The sequence below is a fragment of the Gossypium raimondii genome, chromosome 11, assembly GCF_025698545.1.
Source record: "Gossypium raimondii isolate GPD5lz chromosome 11, ASM2569854v1, whole genome shotgun sequence".
Classification (NCBI taxonomy): Eukaryota; Viridiplantae; Streptophyta; class Magnoliopsida; order Malvales; family Malvaceae; genus Gossypium; species Gossypium raimondii.
In genome coordinates, this window is record NC_068575.1 from 52955491 (window position 1) to 52975493 (window position 20003).

Genomic DNA, 20003 nt, shown 5'->3' on the forward strand with positions numbered 1-20003 from the left:
TACACAATTCTTTATTACCAATTGATTGAATGGTTTTATATCATTTTGAAAAGTCATTACACAAATAATCGAGTTTTATATCAATTTCATGCATCGCATTTAGTATATAAAAGAAGAAATAAAAGTATATTCGGGTTAATTTTTGAGTTTCAAAATAAAATTTTAATTACATTAAAAGTAACTCTCCTTTTAAATTTAGTTTTAAATATGATTAAGTAAGTCTTATTTTTAATATATACTTTTTAAATTTATATTTAAAGTGAGTCTCATTTTAAATTAAATTTTAAATATAATTAAGTGGGTCTCTTTTTTTTTCAATATATATACAATATACGGAAACATTTAAGTTTTAGGTTATTTTTGTATTACAAAACACTTTTTTAGTTATATTTAAAGTGGATCTCATTTTTGAATTGATTTTATAATAAATTAAATTAATTATTAAATACAATAAAATAAAATTATTATTTGATACATTAATCGTGAAGTTTTTAACTCAACAAGTCGGTTTAAGAAACCGTCATGTGTCTTATTATTATTTTGTAAATATCAATTAATTACATTTGACAATTTCTTAAGTTCGTTTGTGGGGTTAAAAACTTCATTATCGGTGTATCAAATAACAATCCATAAAATATATATATATATATATTGATATTATCTGTCTATTTTATAGTTCATGTTCAGGATTCGTGGTTGCCCTTTTAACCTTATTGCTTCCAAGGTTTGAAATTGTGGCACCCATTGAGTGTGTAATGTATTTTACCATTGACATTTTTAAAAACAAGTAAATATATTATTTTATCTCATTTTAACTAAGAAAAAATATAATGGTGTAATCTTTACTAAAAATAGAATTTGTAGTGTCTCTATTCCATTTTTAATAATTTACAATGTCAAAATAATAAAATATATAAGTTTATATTATTATTTATTTTTTATAAATAAAATTAAATAAAAATTATTTCTATGGGATAAAAGGTTTCAGAAGTTGGAGTTGGAGTGTGACAATGGCTTGTTGGTTGAGACCATTTTTACTGGAGGTGCCACGAATAGCAGGATGACGGAACTAAGAATGTTACATAGTATGCTTATTCGTCCTTGGGGAATTCGTGTAATACATATTCCTTGAGCCCAGAATATTGTGGCAGATCGGTTGACAAATTCTATAAGTTCAAAGTTGATGAGATTTGATTTGATGGAAGAGTCGGGCTGTTAGTTAGGGAAGTGCTGATGGTGGAGTCCAATCTCTCTAGTTTGAATTAGATTGCATTTTTGTTTTGTTGTTGCTGTTTATTTATTTATTAAAAAATAATTTATGTATTTCTATAAAAAATTTAAACAAAACTCTTCAATTAAAAAAAACAATATATTTTAATTAAATTGTACTATTAACCGTGGATCGCATAGATAAAAAAGGAATAGTTATTTTATATAAATGGGGTTTAACTTAGGTTCCATGAGTTGCTGACCTATCTAAATATTTGTTTAATTGAAAAAAGAAAATGAAACATTACTGTCAAGCTTCTAACAACATGATACATGTATTTAACCTGCTAAAAGATTCTCCATAAATCATTTACAAATTAGTATCAACTAACCATCCCTATTATATTTGATTTGATGCCATCTTAGTAATAAATCTCCCCCAGTTGATTCATTTCATGTGTTCTAATCCACAGCTGTTTTGCATTTAATAATGCATGCTTTTTTCTTCTTTTTTTTCGGTAGCGCCACCCGAAGTTCTTTATCGCAATCATAATATCAACTAACAATATATCTTAGGGAGTCTTTTTCTCAATTTCCCTTATCTTATAATAATTACGAAATTAGTTTTTAAGTTATTATAATCTAATTTTTAGAATTTTATTTATATTATAATTATGGAGATGTTTGTGTTTTAAATTTAAAAATAAATACATGACCTTTAAATCCGAGACAAAATAATTTTGTAAATCTCTATTTCATTATTTGAATTATCTTTTCATTTATTTTATAAGTAAATTTGTTACATAAATCTTTTCAAACAAGTCATAATTAAAAATAATAATAATAAATTACTCTAATTGTTGGTAAACATATAACTTGAAATGTTGATTTTTTCGAATTTATTCTATATAAATGATTAGTTTTACTAATTTTATATATAAATTATTAAATTTAAATTTTGGACTCAACTATTTAACTTACCAATAAAATTAAATTTACAATTTTTATAAAATATATCGTCAAATTAAGATACAACTTACTTTTTAAGAGAGAAAATTTACAATTAGACAGAAAAAAAAATTCCAAGCAGAAATAATGTTGGTTCAACTCAAAGCAAAAAACCATTAAGAAAAATGTTAGTGTCGAGGATTAAGGCGGTGAGGGTGGGTGAAATTAGATGGGGGCGATTTGGGGGGATTGACCAGGCAAAAAAAAAAAAAAAAGGGCAGTGGATAAAACGTGGAAAAATGAAATCCTTGAGAGCCGGCCACTGCCCAACACGTTGCTTAAGATGGAATGCTCCAACGAGACGACGTGCAATTCAAGTCCTGTTTCTCTGGGTCCCACACTTGCTCACTCTATTTCTTGTTTATATTGGTCCAACCCTCACCCAGGGTTTTTTCTCGTACTCTTTTCTTTGGGTACAAAATAATTACAGTTTACTCTTACATTTCAAGCGCCAGCCGAACCGAAAGAACAGGAAAAATAAAGTCTAATTTTGGTTTTAGTCCCTTTATTATGTTAAAATTCTCTAAACTTTAAAAATTCAACTAGCATGTAAATTTATTATTAACTGAACATGATTGATTGGAACTACTAGTAACATTGTCAAAATAAAAGATTAAATTATACTAAATTAAAAATCCACTTCCCATAAATTATTTACCACCCTTCTTTCTGGGTTCGCGTAATGAAGGCTTTAAGCTTTCATTCAGTTGGAACCAAAGGAAGTGAAGATGCACAACTTCATCAAAGTTATTCATATTTGTGCATGGCTTACGTAATGTGGTTTTCGCTTAAAGATAACCAGATTTGGAAAAAAAGAAGAAGATGAAAATTAAAAGCAAATATATGTACTTGGCGTCTAAATGACTCAAAGTTTGATCCACCAAATTTGGTTTTGAGTGCATATATGCGCTTTTATCGTCTTCTTAATTAGCTCTTGTGGTGTTTTTGCATATTCTACCATATTAGAAATATATGTATATAATGGGAAAGTTTTTTATTAGATTTCCATAAATGAACGAACAATGTAATTTTTTATAATATATCATAAAAATAAAAATTACTAATTTAGAAAAAGAAAGTTATAATCTGAATTAACAAAAAAAAAAAAAATTGGACCTAAGAGTTTAGGGAATTTACAAAGTAATCCATTCCAAGCTTTAACTTCACTTTAAAGTTTAAAAGGCTTTTACGGATTTGGGTGTAGCAATAGAAACAGGTTTGGTTTGCTAATGGAAACAAATGAATTTGTTCAAAATCAAAATCCTTTACATATATATTTTAGGTAATAATATAACATATCATCATTAAATTAAATAAAAAACAAAAAATTATAAATAAATATTGATAATTTTATTTAAATATAATTAAAAATTAATTGTAATTATTATAAATAAATTTAAGATACAAGTTTAGTGTTTTTAATTCATTTATAAATAATTATTTTCATAATTGCTTCCTAACATTTAATATATTCCTATAATATGAAAAATACAAATCTAGCGCATTTTACCCTCTTAACGAGTTAATTCTGAAGAGCGTTAGAGAGAAGTCTTGTTGATTATTCTATACATCTACAAAAAATAAAATAGAAAAAGTGATTCAACTGTTCAAAGACTTCCAAGTCAACCCATAAGTAAGGCAACATGATGCGTAGTATTTTTAGGCTAAATCCACGTGACATGTTAATATTTAATTTTAGACATAGTAATACGGTAAAAAATGTTATGCTTCAATCCACAGACATTTACTTTGTAGACACCCTTTTCATATTTCATTTATACTTGGATTAGGATAAAATAATGAATGAAATCTTTAATTAGCGTGAATATTATTGTTTTATTTTGAAACTAATAAAATTATATTTTTTATTTTTATTTCGAAGTAAATAAAATTATTTTCTTAAAATTTAGTATATATCAAAGAAATTCAATTTTAATATATCGCGTCGGATTAAAAGTTTAAAACCCATGAAATTCAATTTATTTACTTTTCAAACCAAAAAAACAAAAAAAAAGAAATCATCAAAGGGATACTTTTGTCATATCAACTTTTCCCAATCCCTTTATTTATATTTAATCTCCTTTTATTCTTACATCTCCCCCCCTTCCCCTCCCCTCGTCCCCGTTCCACTCTCATCACCTCTGCCTCAACACGTTGGGGACTCAGGCTCGCGGCGCTTCAGTGAATTCTTTTGAATTTCTCCTTTTTATTTGATCTTATAGTTTTTTGTTTAGTTTTTGAAGCCGAAGAGGGATGGGATCGGAGCTCATATACAGAGGCCATGAGACTCAGCTTGCTTCAGATTCCTATTCACCTAAACCGGTTAAACCATGGGCCTCTGTCACGCGCGCGGTCCGGTACATGCTCCGGGAGCAGCGCCTCCTCTTTGTGCTCGTCGGCATTGCCATAGCTACTCTGGTCTTCACCGTCTTCCCGGCCTCGCGTGCTGCGCACGGCCCCCACCTCCACTCCACCACCCCGCTCCTCGATTCTATCCCCTACTTCCCCATCGAGACCCAAAACAAGTTCTCCTATGCACACCGGCTCGGGTTCGGGTCGGGCAATCCAACCGGTAAGATTCCGTTGGGGCTGAAGCGGAAGGGGTTGAGAATCGTCGTAACGGGTGGAGCTGGGTTCGTGGGGTCGCACCTCGTGGACCGTCTGATAGCGAGAGGAGACAGCGTGATCGTGGTCGATAATTTCTTCACCGGAAGGAAGGAGAACGTCATGCACCATTTCGGGAACCCCAACTTCGAGCTTATACGCCACGACGTCGTTGAACCTTTACTCTTGGAAGTTGACCAGATCTACCATCTCGCTTGTCCTGCTTCTCCAGTCCATTACAAATTTAACCCCGTCAAAACTATCATATCCTTTTTATCATTTAATTTTAATCAATAATTTATTACTTTACAAAATCCTATATGTTTTTGCATTATTTGTTTATGGTTTATACTTGGTTTTTTTTCCCCTTAATTCGAATGTGTTTTTTACAAGACAAATGTGGTGGGAACACTAAACATGTTAGGGCTGGCAAAAAGAGTTGGTGCCAGGTTCTTATTAACCAGTACCAGTGAAGTATATGGAGATCCTCTACAACATCCTCAGAAAGAAACTTACTGGGGCAACGTTAATCCCATCGGTTAGTTTTTTATCCCTTTTTGACTGTAGTACCATTAAATCTGCGGTCGGGTTGGAACTGAGAGTCGGGTTTACTATACACATTTGTTGTCTTATATTTTTGGGCACCGGCGCAAAAAATTTTTTTTAGATCTTGTCGAACATTTCACGCGAAAGCCGTGATTCATGGTAGTATGCCCAACAAATTTTACTTTTTATCCTACCACACAATTACACGTTTTGCATATCTAATATCACATCACTTTACACAAAAAATGTTTTTTTTTTTTGGGGGTTTTGGAACGGCGAGAAAAAAAAAGCAACTTTTTCTTTTTGGATCGGTGAGAAATGAAAACCGACAACATGGAAGTGGTGCTGAGGTTGTGACTGTAAATTTGGATTCTGAGTTTGGAGTTTAGTGTCAAATTAGATTTGTTTGGTGTTGTGTTTGTTGTTGTTTTGGCGTTTGTCTCTGCTTAAATTCTGGAAAAGCTTTTTTGAATTATTTGCATTTTAGAGTTTATTTTTTTGGAGCCCCACCAAATAAATATTTTTTGAATGTACGACGACAGGTGTCCGAAGCTGCTACGATGAGGGAAAGCGTACTGCCGAGACGTTGACAATGGACTATCACAGAGGGGCCGGAGTTGAGGTTAGTTAACCTACATTTTGCATTTATTAAGAGCAATTACTGTACTACTCCACAATTCGCAGATTAGATAATTTATTTTTTCCGACATAGCATCAAACTTTTAAATTACTAGTGGATTGCATGATCTCTATTATTGGAGTAATTCATAAAATTTGGTGTTCCAGGTTAGGATCGCCAGAATTTTCAATACTTATGGACCTCGTATGTGCATCGATGATGGTCGTGTTGTTAGCAACTTTGTTGCTCAGGTACTCTTTCGTTTTTCTAGAAAAGACATTGCTTGATTGGTCGAATCAAGATGTTTATGTTGATAATTAAATAATGAATGCAGGCTTTAAGGAAGGAGCCTTTGACTGTGTATGGTGATGGGAAGCAGACAAGGAGTTTCCAATATGTTTCTGATCTGGTAATTGATGTTTAATTATTGTTTTGGTTGGAAATATTTTGCCTTCTTTATATATTATAATGTTGGTGGTATGGCACTAGTTTACTTTTTCATATTAGTATTTATTTATTTAACCTATATGTTTCTTAGCTGGTATAAATCTGCAATCTCAAGTGAAAAACTGGAAAACTAGGCCCTGCACATGGTTTCAAAAGTACATGTTGACATTGCATGGTAAAAAAAAGGAGAGTTTAAGATAAGATATTTGAGGATGGGAAATGTTACCTTGCTCCTGAATTTTTCGTTTAGGGAGTGTAAAAACCATTTGAGGAAAACATACACCATGTGACTTGTACCAAATTCAAGTCCCTTGTGGACCAGCAAATTTTATTTGTTCCACAGTTTGGTTTGAAGCATGCTTCATTGTCTTTTCATTTTCAATGGAACTTTTAGTTCTTTTGAGCCTATATTGAACGAATCGTACTTGCAAGAAATGTTGGTATCGCCCTGCTTCCTTTAACGGCATCTTGAGTGACAATATTGAGAATTTTTTATTTTCTTTACTGCATTATTTTATATGTTTGGTCAGCAGTTTAGAATAACTTTGGTATTGGAACTTTGCATCTTGGGTGTACTATGTTATCTTATTTGGGGTAGGCTTTTTCCTCGTGTAGCTGTATCTGTGGGCCTGGGGGTGTATGCTCAAATTTTTTTTTGTCTAATATCAACACTGTCCTCCCTCTGGGGTATATGTTGTAGATCTGAACTGTTCTCTGCTGTGGGTCCGGCATTATTTGGTTAAAATTGGGACCAAAATGGTTAATTTACTTCGGCTTGAAAGCTAGACCAGAACTTGTTTTGTACTTATGGCCACATGCTTTTGTACTTGTTTTGGATCCTTGAAATTTCATGTCTGAAAAAATAATTTGGGTTGAAACAGGTGGAAGGTCTCATGCGTTTAATGGAAGGAGAACATGTTGGACCTTTTAATCTTGGAAACCCGGGCGAATTCACCATGCTTGAGCTTGCTGAGGTAAGAACTATATTCACTACATTCTGTGGAAGCTTGGAAAAACTAATAACAAATGTGTTGCTGATAAAGACGATGGTCGGATATTTAGTTACGAGCTTCAATGTGGCATGAAATGAATACTGTGTTATACAGTACTGAGAATTCTCCATGTGTATTACATTATAGGTGGTACAAGAAACAATAGACCCAAATGCGAAGATAGAGTTCAGGCCGAACACAGAAGATGACCCACACAAGAGGAAGCCTGATATCTCAAGAGCCAAAGAGTTACTTGGTTGGCAACCCAAGGTCTCCCTCCGAAAGGGTCTCCCTCTAATGGTTTCGGACTTCCGACAACGTATCTTTGGTGATCACAAGGTCGGCAGCACCACCACCACCACCAACGACTCGTCATCTTAAGATGGCCTATATACTCTTCTCAGAGACACAGCGATAAAAAGATATAATGGTTAAGAGGAAAAGAGCTTCTCCTAGTCTTTTCCCTATTGAAACAATTATTATTATAGTGTATCTTTATGATAGATGTGGGATGGAGTTTTTTATTTTATATTTTTGACATTTATTTGCTTGCCATCTTTGTAGCTTCAATGTTTCTGGTCCCTTTTTAAGAGTTTTAGTTTTACAGTGAGCTTTCCGGATCTAAAAAGGTTGATATTTTCCCCCCATTTTAGTGCTAGTGCAAGGTGCTTGCTTATGTTTAGAATCTGCCGGAAGAAGATGAATATGGAAGATGATTTGCCTGACAATATTTTAGGTCTAATCCTTTCCCAATAAATAATAAATCTCCCGGACATCGACTCTGGCTTTTGTGACTCCTTGCACACGAGTTTATGTGGATCTAAGCAAGTGCTTCTCTTGGGCTAATGCTAGAGTTAACAAAGTACTTCTCTTTTCACAATAAATTGCCCTAAGATCCTTTCGCTTTGCTTCAAATATATTAAAGTTAGTCGCAAGAGAGAAAATTTTAAGGCACTAAATAAAGCAGAAGCAAAATTCAAAATACAATAAAGAACAAATAAATAGAAAAGTCACAAGAAAATTGAGCACGATCTTAAATATATTCAATAACTTTGAATGAAATAAGGAAATGTTTCTATTTATAGTTGAGTTTCCTTAGATCCAATAGTACAATTTAAATTATAATAATAATCGAGATCAAAACTTATCTACAAGATAAGAGTTTAAAAGATTTAAATTTTATATAATCTTATCCTTTAGGATTTACAAATATTCACCATGATAACTCTAGTTTTATTAAAGTATGTCACTGGGCCACCAATAAGTCTCTATAAGACATTTTGTATGCATTCGATATGGACTTTTATTTGCAGTTTGTGACACAAGATTAAATTTGGATCTACAACTAGTAGTTTTAACCTTCTCTTTTCACCCTAAAATTGTCCCAAAAAAAATTCATGAATTAAGGGCTGCTTTAGTAGCGGTTTGGAAATGTGAATTGGAAAGATGTTTTTGAAAGGTAAAATTTTATTATGGGACTTTTTATTTTGTGTAAATTGTGAATTTAATATTTTTATTTTTATTTGATCAATTATAGTATTGGCATTTTCAATTTTGAATTTTTGAATTATGTGCAAAGTTATAGATTTAATCCATGCTTACTAATTGGATCATTCTTAGTGTCTATATTTTTGAATTTCAAAATTTTAGTTTTCATGTCGTTAAACTTATTAATTGATTTTTGTGAGTAATATGTGAAAATAATAGATATAGCATTACACGCATGATAATATATCAAGTTTTAAAAATAACAAAACTTAACTTCATGGATTTAATAGTTATCATTTGGTTAGGACTAAAATTTTCAAATTCTAAAATTATAAGGACTGAAAATGACCAAATTAAAGTACATGTATTAAATTCACAACTTACATAAAATACAAGGTCTAATAGTAGAATTTGACTTTTTGAAAAGTGCTATAAACTAGTGTTATTTAACATTTCAAGCTCTTAGGATTGTTATAAAAGAAATATTGTGAAATTTTAGGATTAATTCATTTTAGGTATGATGTTGTAAAGGGATGAGTATTAAAATTATACATAAATTTTGGTTCAATGTGCAATACTATACAAGAATTTTGATTATGTATAATTTTATGCATAAAATTTTCTTTGATCCAATTCTTGCAAACCAATAGCAACATTTCAACTTAGCACCATTTTATGCTTATATACTATATACACAAACAATTATATTAATTCAATATAAAAATAAATAGATTTATTTATTTAAATGTGTACAATTGAATCAAAATTAAAGTTTAATGTATATATTTAAACCACACAACCAAAGTTTCATGGCAAAATTACACATTGAAACAAAATTAACGTGTGTTGTAAATAATAAATAAATTAATTTAAATGATATCCGAATTCATTAATGTTATAATTTTATATTGGAATTGTCCCAAAGAAACCGAATTAATTATAATTTAAAATTTAAATCATATATAGCAAACAACTTTCTTTCTTTTTTTTATTCCTTTAATTCCCCCTTTCAAATATTTTGCAATATTCAGAGACAACGTTTAGTTAACTTGATACGATCAGCCTACATTGCCGAGTGAGGCCGTGCGCGTGGTCCCTTCAAACCACACAAATATCTCCCGTTTGCTTGTGTTCCGCCACTGGCTGTTGCCATCGAAATCACTATATTATCACTGCATTCTTCCGAACCTTGATCGAAAGGACCCAGACTTTGGTCTAAAGTTACAGCATTGCAGCGCTTGTCAAGCCAACCTATGATATCCGCGAACACCATTTCCACGTTCTCATCGGGCTCTCCGGCTGTCAAGCCATGCCACATCCCCGGATATAATTTTATGGTTTTGTCAGTGCTTCTCGCTTTCTCGTACAGTGCCTTGCTTACTTCAGGGTCTGTCACTGTATCTGCTTCCCCATGCAACACAAAGAAGGGGAGTCTCACCTGCCAACCAACCATTAGTAACATGGATCTTTCATAATTCAGGCACATAATCGCGGGGGTTGAAGATTTTAACCTCATTCAAACCATTTTCAATGCTCATGCTGGTTCTGAGCACTTCCAACGCTGTTTTCAGTCTAGGTTTGTCTTGGTATATCAGCTTATTGTTCCTTACCTGCACCAGTATACCATACATATAAATGAACTCAAGAGGACAACTCCAAGGCTTAACAACAAAAAAACTTGAGTATACACTCTCACCGCTTCACGTTTAACAGGGTCTTTGAATGCTGAGTCAATTACATCTTTTGAGGGTACTATCTTCCATCTAGGTATAACTTGTTCCATTTTAGTCAATATATTTATCACCACCGGATGTGGCTTCAGTTTCTCTGATATCTATCAAGAAATTTTTCCAAGTACGATTAGAACTGCTGAAAAACAAACAAAATATCATGATTCTTAATAAGGTTAATAGTAGCTGCTACCTTGCACATGGGTGCAACAAGAACAGCACCATTCCAAAAGGAAGGGTCCTTTCTATGAAGCAGTAGGGCCACTGCACCTCCCATTGACTCTCCATATAAAAATCTGCTCTTTCCCCTGTATTCTTCCTGAGCTGGAAAACCATGGCGGCAGATCTTTGGTGTTGAATGAAATTGATTAAGGATTAATTTGGTGGTGGGAAATAGTACATACCACAGATAGATTTGAAAAATTCGCTGCAGTCATTAACAATGTTATCGAACTTTTTAATATAACATCGATCACCCTTGGACTTGCCATGTCCTTCGTAATCAATCCCAAACACCGCATATCCAGCATTGGCTAGCCTGGTTCCACATTCTGTACTTAAAATTCATTCAATCAACCCCACCACTCCAAATTGGAAAATATAATACAACATTTACTAATAACTTCAATGCATTCAATCAAATTATGGCTACGCTGATTCCTTTCCTACCCAACTAATGGAATCAAGCAATAAAGCAAACATAATTTACTTGAGCTTGCACTAAATTTTGAGCAGCTAAAACATTTTAAAACTACAAAATTATCCCCAATAATCTTTTTTCAATTCAAGTAACATCATACACTCCACCACTTAACCCAATATATTTTAATATAAAGTGTTATATATAATTCGGAAAAATATGATTATTTGTCACATTTCATTAAACAATAAGTCTTCGATGTGATAGATGATCATTTGGAACTTTCACAAGTCATCAATATTTAAAGAAAACTGTAGTCATCATGCACTAATAAATAACATCATTTTTGTTAAAGTCCCTATATTCTAAGATTTATTTATTTATTTATTAAATTTAAGATCATCACAATATCATTTTCTTATTTTAAAAATATATAATATTCAAAATTGACCTAAATTTAAAAATCTAAAAATAAAAATAAAATAAAATACAGAGACATGAAGCATAAAAAAAGTTAATAATATTTTAACCTATATTTATTAAAAACTGGGCTGCTTTGTTATTATAATATGAAGAGGATAAAATGATGGGTTTATTAGGCTTTGGGTAATTAAAAGAAAATCCTTGAGAATATGATACGATAAAAAAGGGTTTTGTGACAGTGCTTTAGGTTAGAGATAGAGCTAGAATGGTGACAAAGGAAGATGAGTGGCAGACCATACGTAATGGCCAGCTTATCCCTTTTGTCTCATTAAACCCAATAATTCCTAAACTCAAATATTAATAATATATATAACTGATGAAATCATCTCTCTTTCTTATTTTGCGTGCAAGGATATAATATTGGAGGACCTGAGTAAACATCCAACCTGGTTTGGTTTTAAGTTCTCATCTCCATCAAACTATGGAACTTAAGTTCAAATCCAAGGGGAACTTAATCCCTAACCAATTTGATGCTAGCAAGTTGGCATTTTCGACATTATTTTTATTACCTTTCATGAATCCACTGCACTCCATGCCATAACCTGCAACTCACATATATAAAAATCATATCTATTTATAAATCTTTAATATAGAATATAAAATTAAAAGGGGAGCATCCAACCCGATTCTGAAAATTTCAATGAAAAAACTGATTTACCCGCATTGAAACTCAGTTTTCAAAGACGAAGTCGCCCCTGTAGAGTTTGAGCGGGTTGGAAGCTGTTGGTTTCCATCCCCTAGTAATTGAAAAAGAGAGAGAGGGTACCATGGCAAAGGAAAACAAGAGCCTTTGTAGGAGAGAAAGGTAACCATCTGCAGGTGAAAAGCAAAGCTCCTCTTGAGTTCTTTATTTGCTCCTACATTCACCACATTCATAAACAGTTTAAATCAATCTGAACCTTCTTAACCAAAATATTTAGCATTCATAAACTGCAAAATAAATAAACACGGATGAAGAAAAACCCTTTTACCTCCTTATATTCAACTGTCATATTGTTCATCAAAACAGGGGGAGAAAAAGACGAAACGGAATATTACCACTCTTTCCTGTCTATCATTTTCTTCACAAAGATGTTTTTTTTTTTAAATAATTAACGTATCACTAATATATTAAAACATTGAGAACAACACAAACTCACAAAGAGAAGACACAGAAGAAGAAGAAGAAGAAGAGAGACGGGTGAACGGAGAAGTTAACAAGGAAGAAAGAACTGAGTTTGGAGAGGTACTGAATAAGACGTGCGTGTGTGTGTAGATATTAATAGGAGAAAGCAGAAGACAACAGGAAGGAGAGCAAGCACACGCAAAGATTATAAGAAAGAGGCGGAGAAGGAAAGGGACGCTGTGGGGGGTAGAGGCAACTATACTTATCTATTGTTGGTTTCGAGACTATATAAAGCTTCTTTTCTTTTCTTTTTCTGATTAGGAAAGTTTTAAAAGAGAAAAAAAAAAGGTTGTGATATGGAAGAGATAGCTTTTGTGGATATTCAGTGTGAGCCCATATCAGACGGGTGGAGTGGAGCCGAGAGGAGGGAGGGTTATTCGCTTATGTCTAATTTCTAGCGAGTAGGGGTAACTAGTTCGCTCGCTCCCGCCCACCACAGCCACCGCCTCAGCTACCATTTTCCTCTCTTGTTTTTCCCTATTTCCAATCTCTCACTAATCCCTATATAACTCTCACACAGCTTTTTCCTTTAGTTTTGCATGTATTTATGTTTTACAACAAAAAAGAAACATTGTGAACTTGTGATGCATAAAATAAAATAAAAATTATAGATAACACATTATCATTTTAAAATAATAAATGATAAAAGGTTAAATTCTAACATTAAACCGTGTTGTCTTTGTATTTTACTCTGGTCATTTTCAATCTATGTATTTTTAAAATTTTTAAAAAGGTAAATTATACCAACAATCATTCAATTTTGATTTCAATGGCAAAACAATCACTCAACTTTCAAAAAATAACAAATTCGTCATTAACATTATCGAAAAATGACAAATCAGTCATTCATTAACATTTTCTGTTATAGGTCTAACGGAACAGGTGACGTGACAGTCAGCTAGCTGACATGGCCAATTAACTTGCCACGCTGGACATTTTCCTATCATCCCTCTCACTCACCACCATGAACAACAAAAAATGGAAAGAGAAAAGGGGGGCTTTTTCACCATTTTTCTTCATCCTTCACAGCTCTCTCACCACCACCCTCAACGTTGGTCACCTCCACAAGCTCACTATCATTTAATCACCACACCAACATCACTCACCGTCACTCCATTGACAAGACCCCTAAACATTTTAGACCCATTAAATCTCAACCAATAATAAAAATACCAAATAGCAAGCATCCAAAATCAAATCAGCAAAAAAAAAAAAAGAACAAGAAACCCAAATTGGCCTGCATCTAAAGAGAGAATTTAAAAAAACTAAAGAAGAAAGAGAATCAAAAGAGAAGAAACCCACGCCCATTTTGGGTTTTACAGGTTGGAGAACTCAAGCCACCAATTAGATTATCCGAGCAGTCAAGAGTCATGGTTGGTCGAAGAAAAGCTGTGGTCAGAATATGGTGGTGATCCGACAATGGACATCGGAGATCTGTTGAAGCCTTGTTCGAAGCTTTGAGGTCTTAATATTGGGATTTTGAAGGCCTATTGGGAAACCTGGAGTGAGTTTTGAGAATATGAAAAGAGGAGTCATTTGGTGATGACGATTGATCAAAGGCCATGAACGGCGACAACTAGAGTTAAGAACAAAAAAAGAAAAGAATAAGAGAGGAGAATAAGAGAAGAAAAAAATGAATAGAGATTCAACGAAATCACTTGGGGCATAAAGATTCAAAGAGACAACAGTGAACTAGGTGGTTGCTCCACCTTGGAGGAACAAAATGGCTATAGCTAAGGTATCGGAGCCGGTTAAATGCCGTGTCACTTTTTTGTTACCTTTGTCATGAAAAATGATTAGTAGAACTGATTTGTTATTTCTTAAAAGTTGAGTGACTATTTTGTCATTGAGATTAAAGTTGAGTGACTGTTGGCGTAATTTACCTTTTTTAAAATTACAATCCTTGCCAAACCGTAACTATTTAATTCATTAAGTTAAGTTCTGTTATTTTCAAAATCTAATATGTCAAACATATTATCATATGTCATTTTTAATCCATGGAATTTTCAAAATTTTAAAATTACAATACTCACCAAACGATAACAATTAAATTTATTAAGTTAAGTTCATTATTTTCAAAATCTAATACATCAAACATATTATTATATGTGTAATGCTATGTCACTTGTTATTTTTACGTATTACTCACTAAAAATTTAGTTGACGGATTAACGACTATCATTTGCATCAAAACTAAAATTTTAAAATTTGAACAATACAAGAACTTAGAACGATCTAACTAGAGAATATGGATCAAACTACAACTCTAAGGATACTACAAGATTAGTAATTGAATTTAACCAGGCGAATCTAACTGTTACTATTTGGGTCAGGACTACAAATTTAAAAATTCGAAAACTATTAGAACTAAAATTGACCAATTCAAAAAGCACAGAACTAAAATTAATGAAATTAAAGTACAAAAATAAAGTACATGCACTAATAGTTGAATTTAACCAATATAGTAAATAAATATGCAATGAAAATAAGATTATTTATAAGGTAACTTCTAAGATAAGATATATTTCCGTTCTCTAACCCGGAAAAAGAAGACCATGATCCCTTATACTCGCATCTTATTTAATTTGGAAATTATTTTTAGTTAATACATTGTACATGGTAGGAAAATAATAATCTACTAGAATGATTCCCTGCTTCAAGTGAGGACAATTTGTTTTGTACAATATCCTTTTTTTTATAACTAATACCCATATGATGTATCAATTAAAATAATATTTTTAATTTTTATAATGATGTTTTAAATAGATTTTAGTTACATTTTTTTAAAATAATTAAAATGTTTATATAAATAATATATAAACTGCTTAAACTTTATTTCAAACATATTTATTTGTATAATAAGTTATATAAATTTTAAATTTAAATTAGTTTTTTGAAAATATTTATAAATATAAATAGTTTAAAAATACATGTAAGTAGTTTTAAATTTCTATGAATTTTAATTGAAAAACTGTAGTAAGTTTTAACATATTTCAAACATTTAAACAATTTTTCTAATAATTTCAAAAAGTTATTTCTGTTAAATTAATTTAAATTTTTAAAATATTAATTAAAATAACATTTTTAAACGGTTCTAATTTTCAAATTTATTACATGGTTTAAGGAAATATGTAAAGTAATCTACAAAATTATTTTCTTTTTAAATAACATTGTTTATGTGTTAAAAACATTTAACTTTTTTTGGAAGTTTTTAAACATAAAAGGAAAAATAAAATAAAATAAAAACATTGTTTATGGAAACTTTCATTTATTTTGCAAACTTGTTCCATTTTCGTTATAAATTAGACTCATAAAGTTGTTTTTGAACAAAATCTCACAAATAAGTTAGTAAAAAGTAATAAATAATTTAACATATTATAACTTAAGTTATAGTTTCCATATATTTGCAATTATACTAACGGTAAGTATTTTTAATCAGTTATTAATAATAAATTGATTTTTTCAGAGTGCCAAATAATTAAAATTTTAAAATTTGCCAATATTAATTTAAATAAATGGAATTATAATATTTGTAACGATCCAGTTTTTAGTGGTGTCGAAAAATACGGAATTGGGATCCCGTTTCTGTAAATCGAGCCTATAAATATTTAATAGAAATATTTACGGAGTTATTATATAAGTGAATTGAATTTTGGATAAGTAATTTAGTCAAAATTGTATTTAATTAAGGTTTAGAGATTAAATTGTAAAGTCTAATCATTATAGATTTTAAATAAAAAATGAGTTGAGGACTTAAATTGTAATTAACCAAAGGTCTAAAATGGCAATTAGACCATGTAAAATTTAGTGCTAGTGGACGGATGGATTAAAATGCCATTGGTTTAAATTAAATTAATATTTAATTAATAAAACATGTTTTATTAACTCAATTACATGTATCTATAGAAAGTTTGTGGAAGAAAAGATGAAATTCATCTTTTCATCTCACCACCGAAAACAAATAAAAACAATTTATAATTTTTATATTTTTGAGGTCATGGAAGCTTGATTTAACTACCTTATGTATTAATTTGTAAAACTGTTAAAGTTTTAGAAAGTTACTTAATGATTTTTTGAAATTTTAGGTGTTAGATTGATAAATTTTAAGCTTAGATGTGAAAGAGAATTAAATTATAAAGCTTAAATGATAGTTTTGCACATTAGGAACTAAATTGGATAAATTGTAAAATTGATTGTAGAAATAAGAAAGAGGAGGTCCCTAATGAGTAATAGTGAAATCGAAATTTAATTTGGAGCTTTAGATAAAAAGTTGGGTTAGTCCCAATTTAGGGACTAAAATGAATAAATTGTAAAATTTGGATAAATTGATAATTGATTGTGATTTGGTTAAATATTGACAACGCTATATGTTTATGCTAATTCGTAGTGTTGTCGAGAGGGAAAGAAAAATTTAAAACCGTTGACGAGTAGTTCGAAATTTTCGATTTATATTTCTATAATTCAAACTACTTAAATTGCTGCTTTAGCATGATAAGATGTGAATGTAAACTGAGATTGTTTAGTTAAATTGAATAGGCATAATAATGTTAAGCCTAATTGTTAAATAGATAAATAGCAGTGTACCAAATACAACAAAATCTCAAAAGTAATATCTAGTCTTTCCATGACCGTTATGCATCCCACTCAATAGATTTTTATTCACCTTTGATATGAGAGTGTATTTTTATATAAACATTTCCTTTAAATCTTTAAAACAACTAGAAACTTAAATATAAAATTGTTGATGGGATGCATAAGTAGCAGTCCCAGCAGCCAACATTGTTCCTATCTCTTGTTAATATTGTTTTACCCAGAAAGATGTATTGATGAATATATAAATTAATATTAGTCAACAATATTTTAATCTTGAGTTTTCCATCCTCACCTTAATTTATTATTGAAGCAAATATGTAAATATAAATTTCTAGTATTTCAATCAAACACGTTCCCATCCGTAATGTTTGGATGTGGAGTTAGATTCTAAGGCTTTTAAATCCAGTTCAATTCTTTTTCCTATTTTAGCCCAAAACATAGGCAATCAAAGCCCAATCTCTGAAAACCCTAACATTTAGCAAGCAATATTAAACACTCTGGCACTCAACTGAAGGGCAAAGCTATTTGTAACTTGGCCGTATATCGTCCACAACACAGAGGCAGCTAAGGTAATCCATCTCTCTCTGCCTTCCGCTTTGTTTTTCCTCCTTCCTTTCTTTCTTGTTGATTTGGCTCAGTGAAAACTCAGTGAGTTGGTGCGAAGATGAGTCGTGGGGCAGCAGCGGGACCCAAGGGGAAGAAGAAAGGGGCCTCCTTTACCATCGACTGTTCTAAGCCGGTTGAAGATAAGATCATGGACATAGCCTCTCTAGAAAAGTTCCTCCAGGAAAGGATCAAGGTCGGTGGCAAAGCGGGTGCTCTCGGAGATTCCGTCACTGTCACCCGCGACAAGAGCAAAATCACTGTCTCCTCCGACTCCAACTTCTCTAAGCGGTACTTTTCCTTTTGGCTTTTGATCTTTTACTGCATTATGAAACCATATGCATCACTTCTCTGAACTTTTAGCTTTACAATGTATTGAATATTAAGCTGGGAGGGTTGAACTTTTTCATTTTATTGTCCCCAATGGAACTGAATCTTTTGAAGAAATGGCTTTTCGCTTGGTATATAACTTGAATTGAATCCTTTTGGGCAATGGGTTTTGTTTATTACGTTAATTAACTTAACACCTTATATGCTTAGTGTTATGGGTAGAACCATTGTAACTTTTTAATTATGAGGTCAATGATGAACAACTCTTAAGGCTTGTTTCTCAAAACATTCGCAGTGGCCGCCTGAGAGCTTTCGCATTTCGCCGGGCTTGAGAGCTTATGCTGCTTTAATCCTTCCTTGGATGTCTGAGACCTTTCAAATTCAATCTAGTTTTAGGTTGTTTCTTAAAAGGGAAAAAACCATAGATTTTAAAATATTGAGTTTTTCGTTGACTGTTTCATCCACTTTCTGCTTGCTTCAGGTATCTTAAGTACTTGACTAAGAAGTACTTGAAGAAGCACAATGTTCGGGATTGGCTTCGAGTGATTGCTTCCAACAAGGATCGGACTGTTTACGAGCTCCGATACTTCAACATTGCGGAGAATGAGGGTGAGGAGGAAGAGTGAAGACCTGTTCAGCCTTTTCTCTATTCATCACCCCTTTGTTTGGTTTATTTGTTATGAGGAACCTAGTTTATCAATTTCAGGTGTCGAATCTTTGGACTTGATTTGGTTGTTTTTTGAACCTTAGTCTGTTTTCAATGAAATTTTGGTTGCTCATAGTAAAACATTATGTTTTCAAAGGCGTTGATTTGGAAGACCCTCTTAATGGAATCAATAAGAGGGAATGTGTTTTTCTTTTCCTAATTGCAATTTGTCTTTCCCTTACAAAATTTTGGTGAGGTCTTAAGTGTGATATTGATAAATGGAATTGTAGTAAAATCATGAAGTGAGCTGTAGGAGTATCAGTGATATGTAAACTAATAAGTTTGGTCGAATGTACTGAAAATCATTGATGAGAAAGATGATTGAGAGGGAAGAGAGGGATTATGATGAGATTGGAGATGGTGTGTTTTGTTTAAGCTTATACTATCTTATTCCCATCAAATTTTTTTTTTTTTTTAGGTTGATGTCATGGTTAGCCCTTTTAAGTTTGTGCAATGGTTAGCCCTTTTAATCATTTGAAATTTGTCATCAAGAGAAAAAGTTTCTTTTAAAGGAAAGAAAAGTTGGGGTGCGCAATGTTAAATTTCGGCTTTGACTTTTAATAGTTTATTTCCTTCAAAAAAGAATGATTAAATAATCAATCATTTCTTAAAATGGAGAATTATTATATCTCCGCAATAATTTTTACTAAATAATACAAAGATATTTGACTTGAAATTAATTAAGAATGTGAAAATTGGTCTGAAATCATAACTAATATATTGTCGTTATATGTATCACGTTATAAATGAGCAAAGTTTAGATGTCAAACTCTGTATTTTATCTTTATTAAACTATAAAACTGTTTCTCTCCAATTACATATTTAAATTTTAGTTACTTA

The 20003-nt window shown here is 31.7% G+C and overlaps 3 protein-coding genes and 1 non-coding gene across 5 annotated transcripts; 3 read left to right on the forward strand and 1 right to left on the reverse strand.

Annotated features, from left to right (window-relative positions):
- Positions 1-4302: 4302 nt before the first annotated feature.
- Positions 4303-8053, forward strand: LOC105803016 (UDP-glucuronic acid decarboxylase 2). The gene is made up of 7 exons (XM_052623827.1): positions 4303-5090; positions 5217-5359; positions 5910-5989; positions 6154-6237; positions 6321-6395; positions 7315-7407; positions 7573-8053. Exons 1-7 carry the CDS (start codon positions 4471-4473, stop codon positions 7804-7806), a joined length of 1329 nt encoding a protein of 442 aa, XP_052479787.1. The 5' UTR covers positions 4303-4470; the 3' UTR covers positions 7807-8053.
- A 1823-nt stretch (positions 8054-9876) lies between these two features.
- On the reverse strand, positions 9877-13421 carry LOC105803017 (caffeoylshikimate esterase). Of its 2 annotated transcripts, none has more exons than XM_012634952.2 (8): positions 12738-13421; positions 12533-12623; positions 12276-12308; positions 11048-11194; positions 10837-10967; positions 10610-10747; positions 10425-10523; positions 9877-10351 (listed from the first exon to the last, which is right to left on the reverse strand). In XM_012634952.2, the coding sequence occupies exons 1-8, from the start codon at positions 12765-12767 to the stop codon at positions 9977-9979; spliced, it is 1044 nt and encodes a 347-aa protein (XP_012490406.1). In that variant the 5' UTR covers positions 12768-13421; the 3' UTR covers positions 9877-9976. The 2 variants fall into 2 exon arrangements, with proteins under 2 accessions (XP_012490406.1, XP_052480182.1); XM_052624222.1 differs by having other exon boundaries at positions 12425-12623; positions 12738-13419.
- Positions 13422-17947: 4526 nt separating this feature from the next.
- LOC105803015 (60S ribosomal protein L22-2) lies at positions 17948-19244 on the forward strand. The gene is made up of 3 exons (XM_012634950.2): positions 17948-18093; positions 18174-18418; positions 18939-19244. The coding sequence occupies exons 2-3, from the start codon at positions 18189-18191 to the stop codon at positions 19081-19083; spliced, it is 375 nt and encodes a 124-aa protein (XP_012490404.1). The 5' UTR covers positions 17948-18093; positions 18174-18188; the 3' UTR covers positions 19084-19244.
- On the forward strand, positions 18705-18830 carry LOC128035080 (small nucleolar RNA SNORD14). The gene has a single exon (XR_008191483.1). It is a non-coding gene; the product is annotated as a small nucleolar RNA SNORD14 (small nucleolar RNA).
- Positions 19245-20003: the final 759 nt, after the last annotated feature.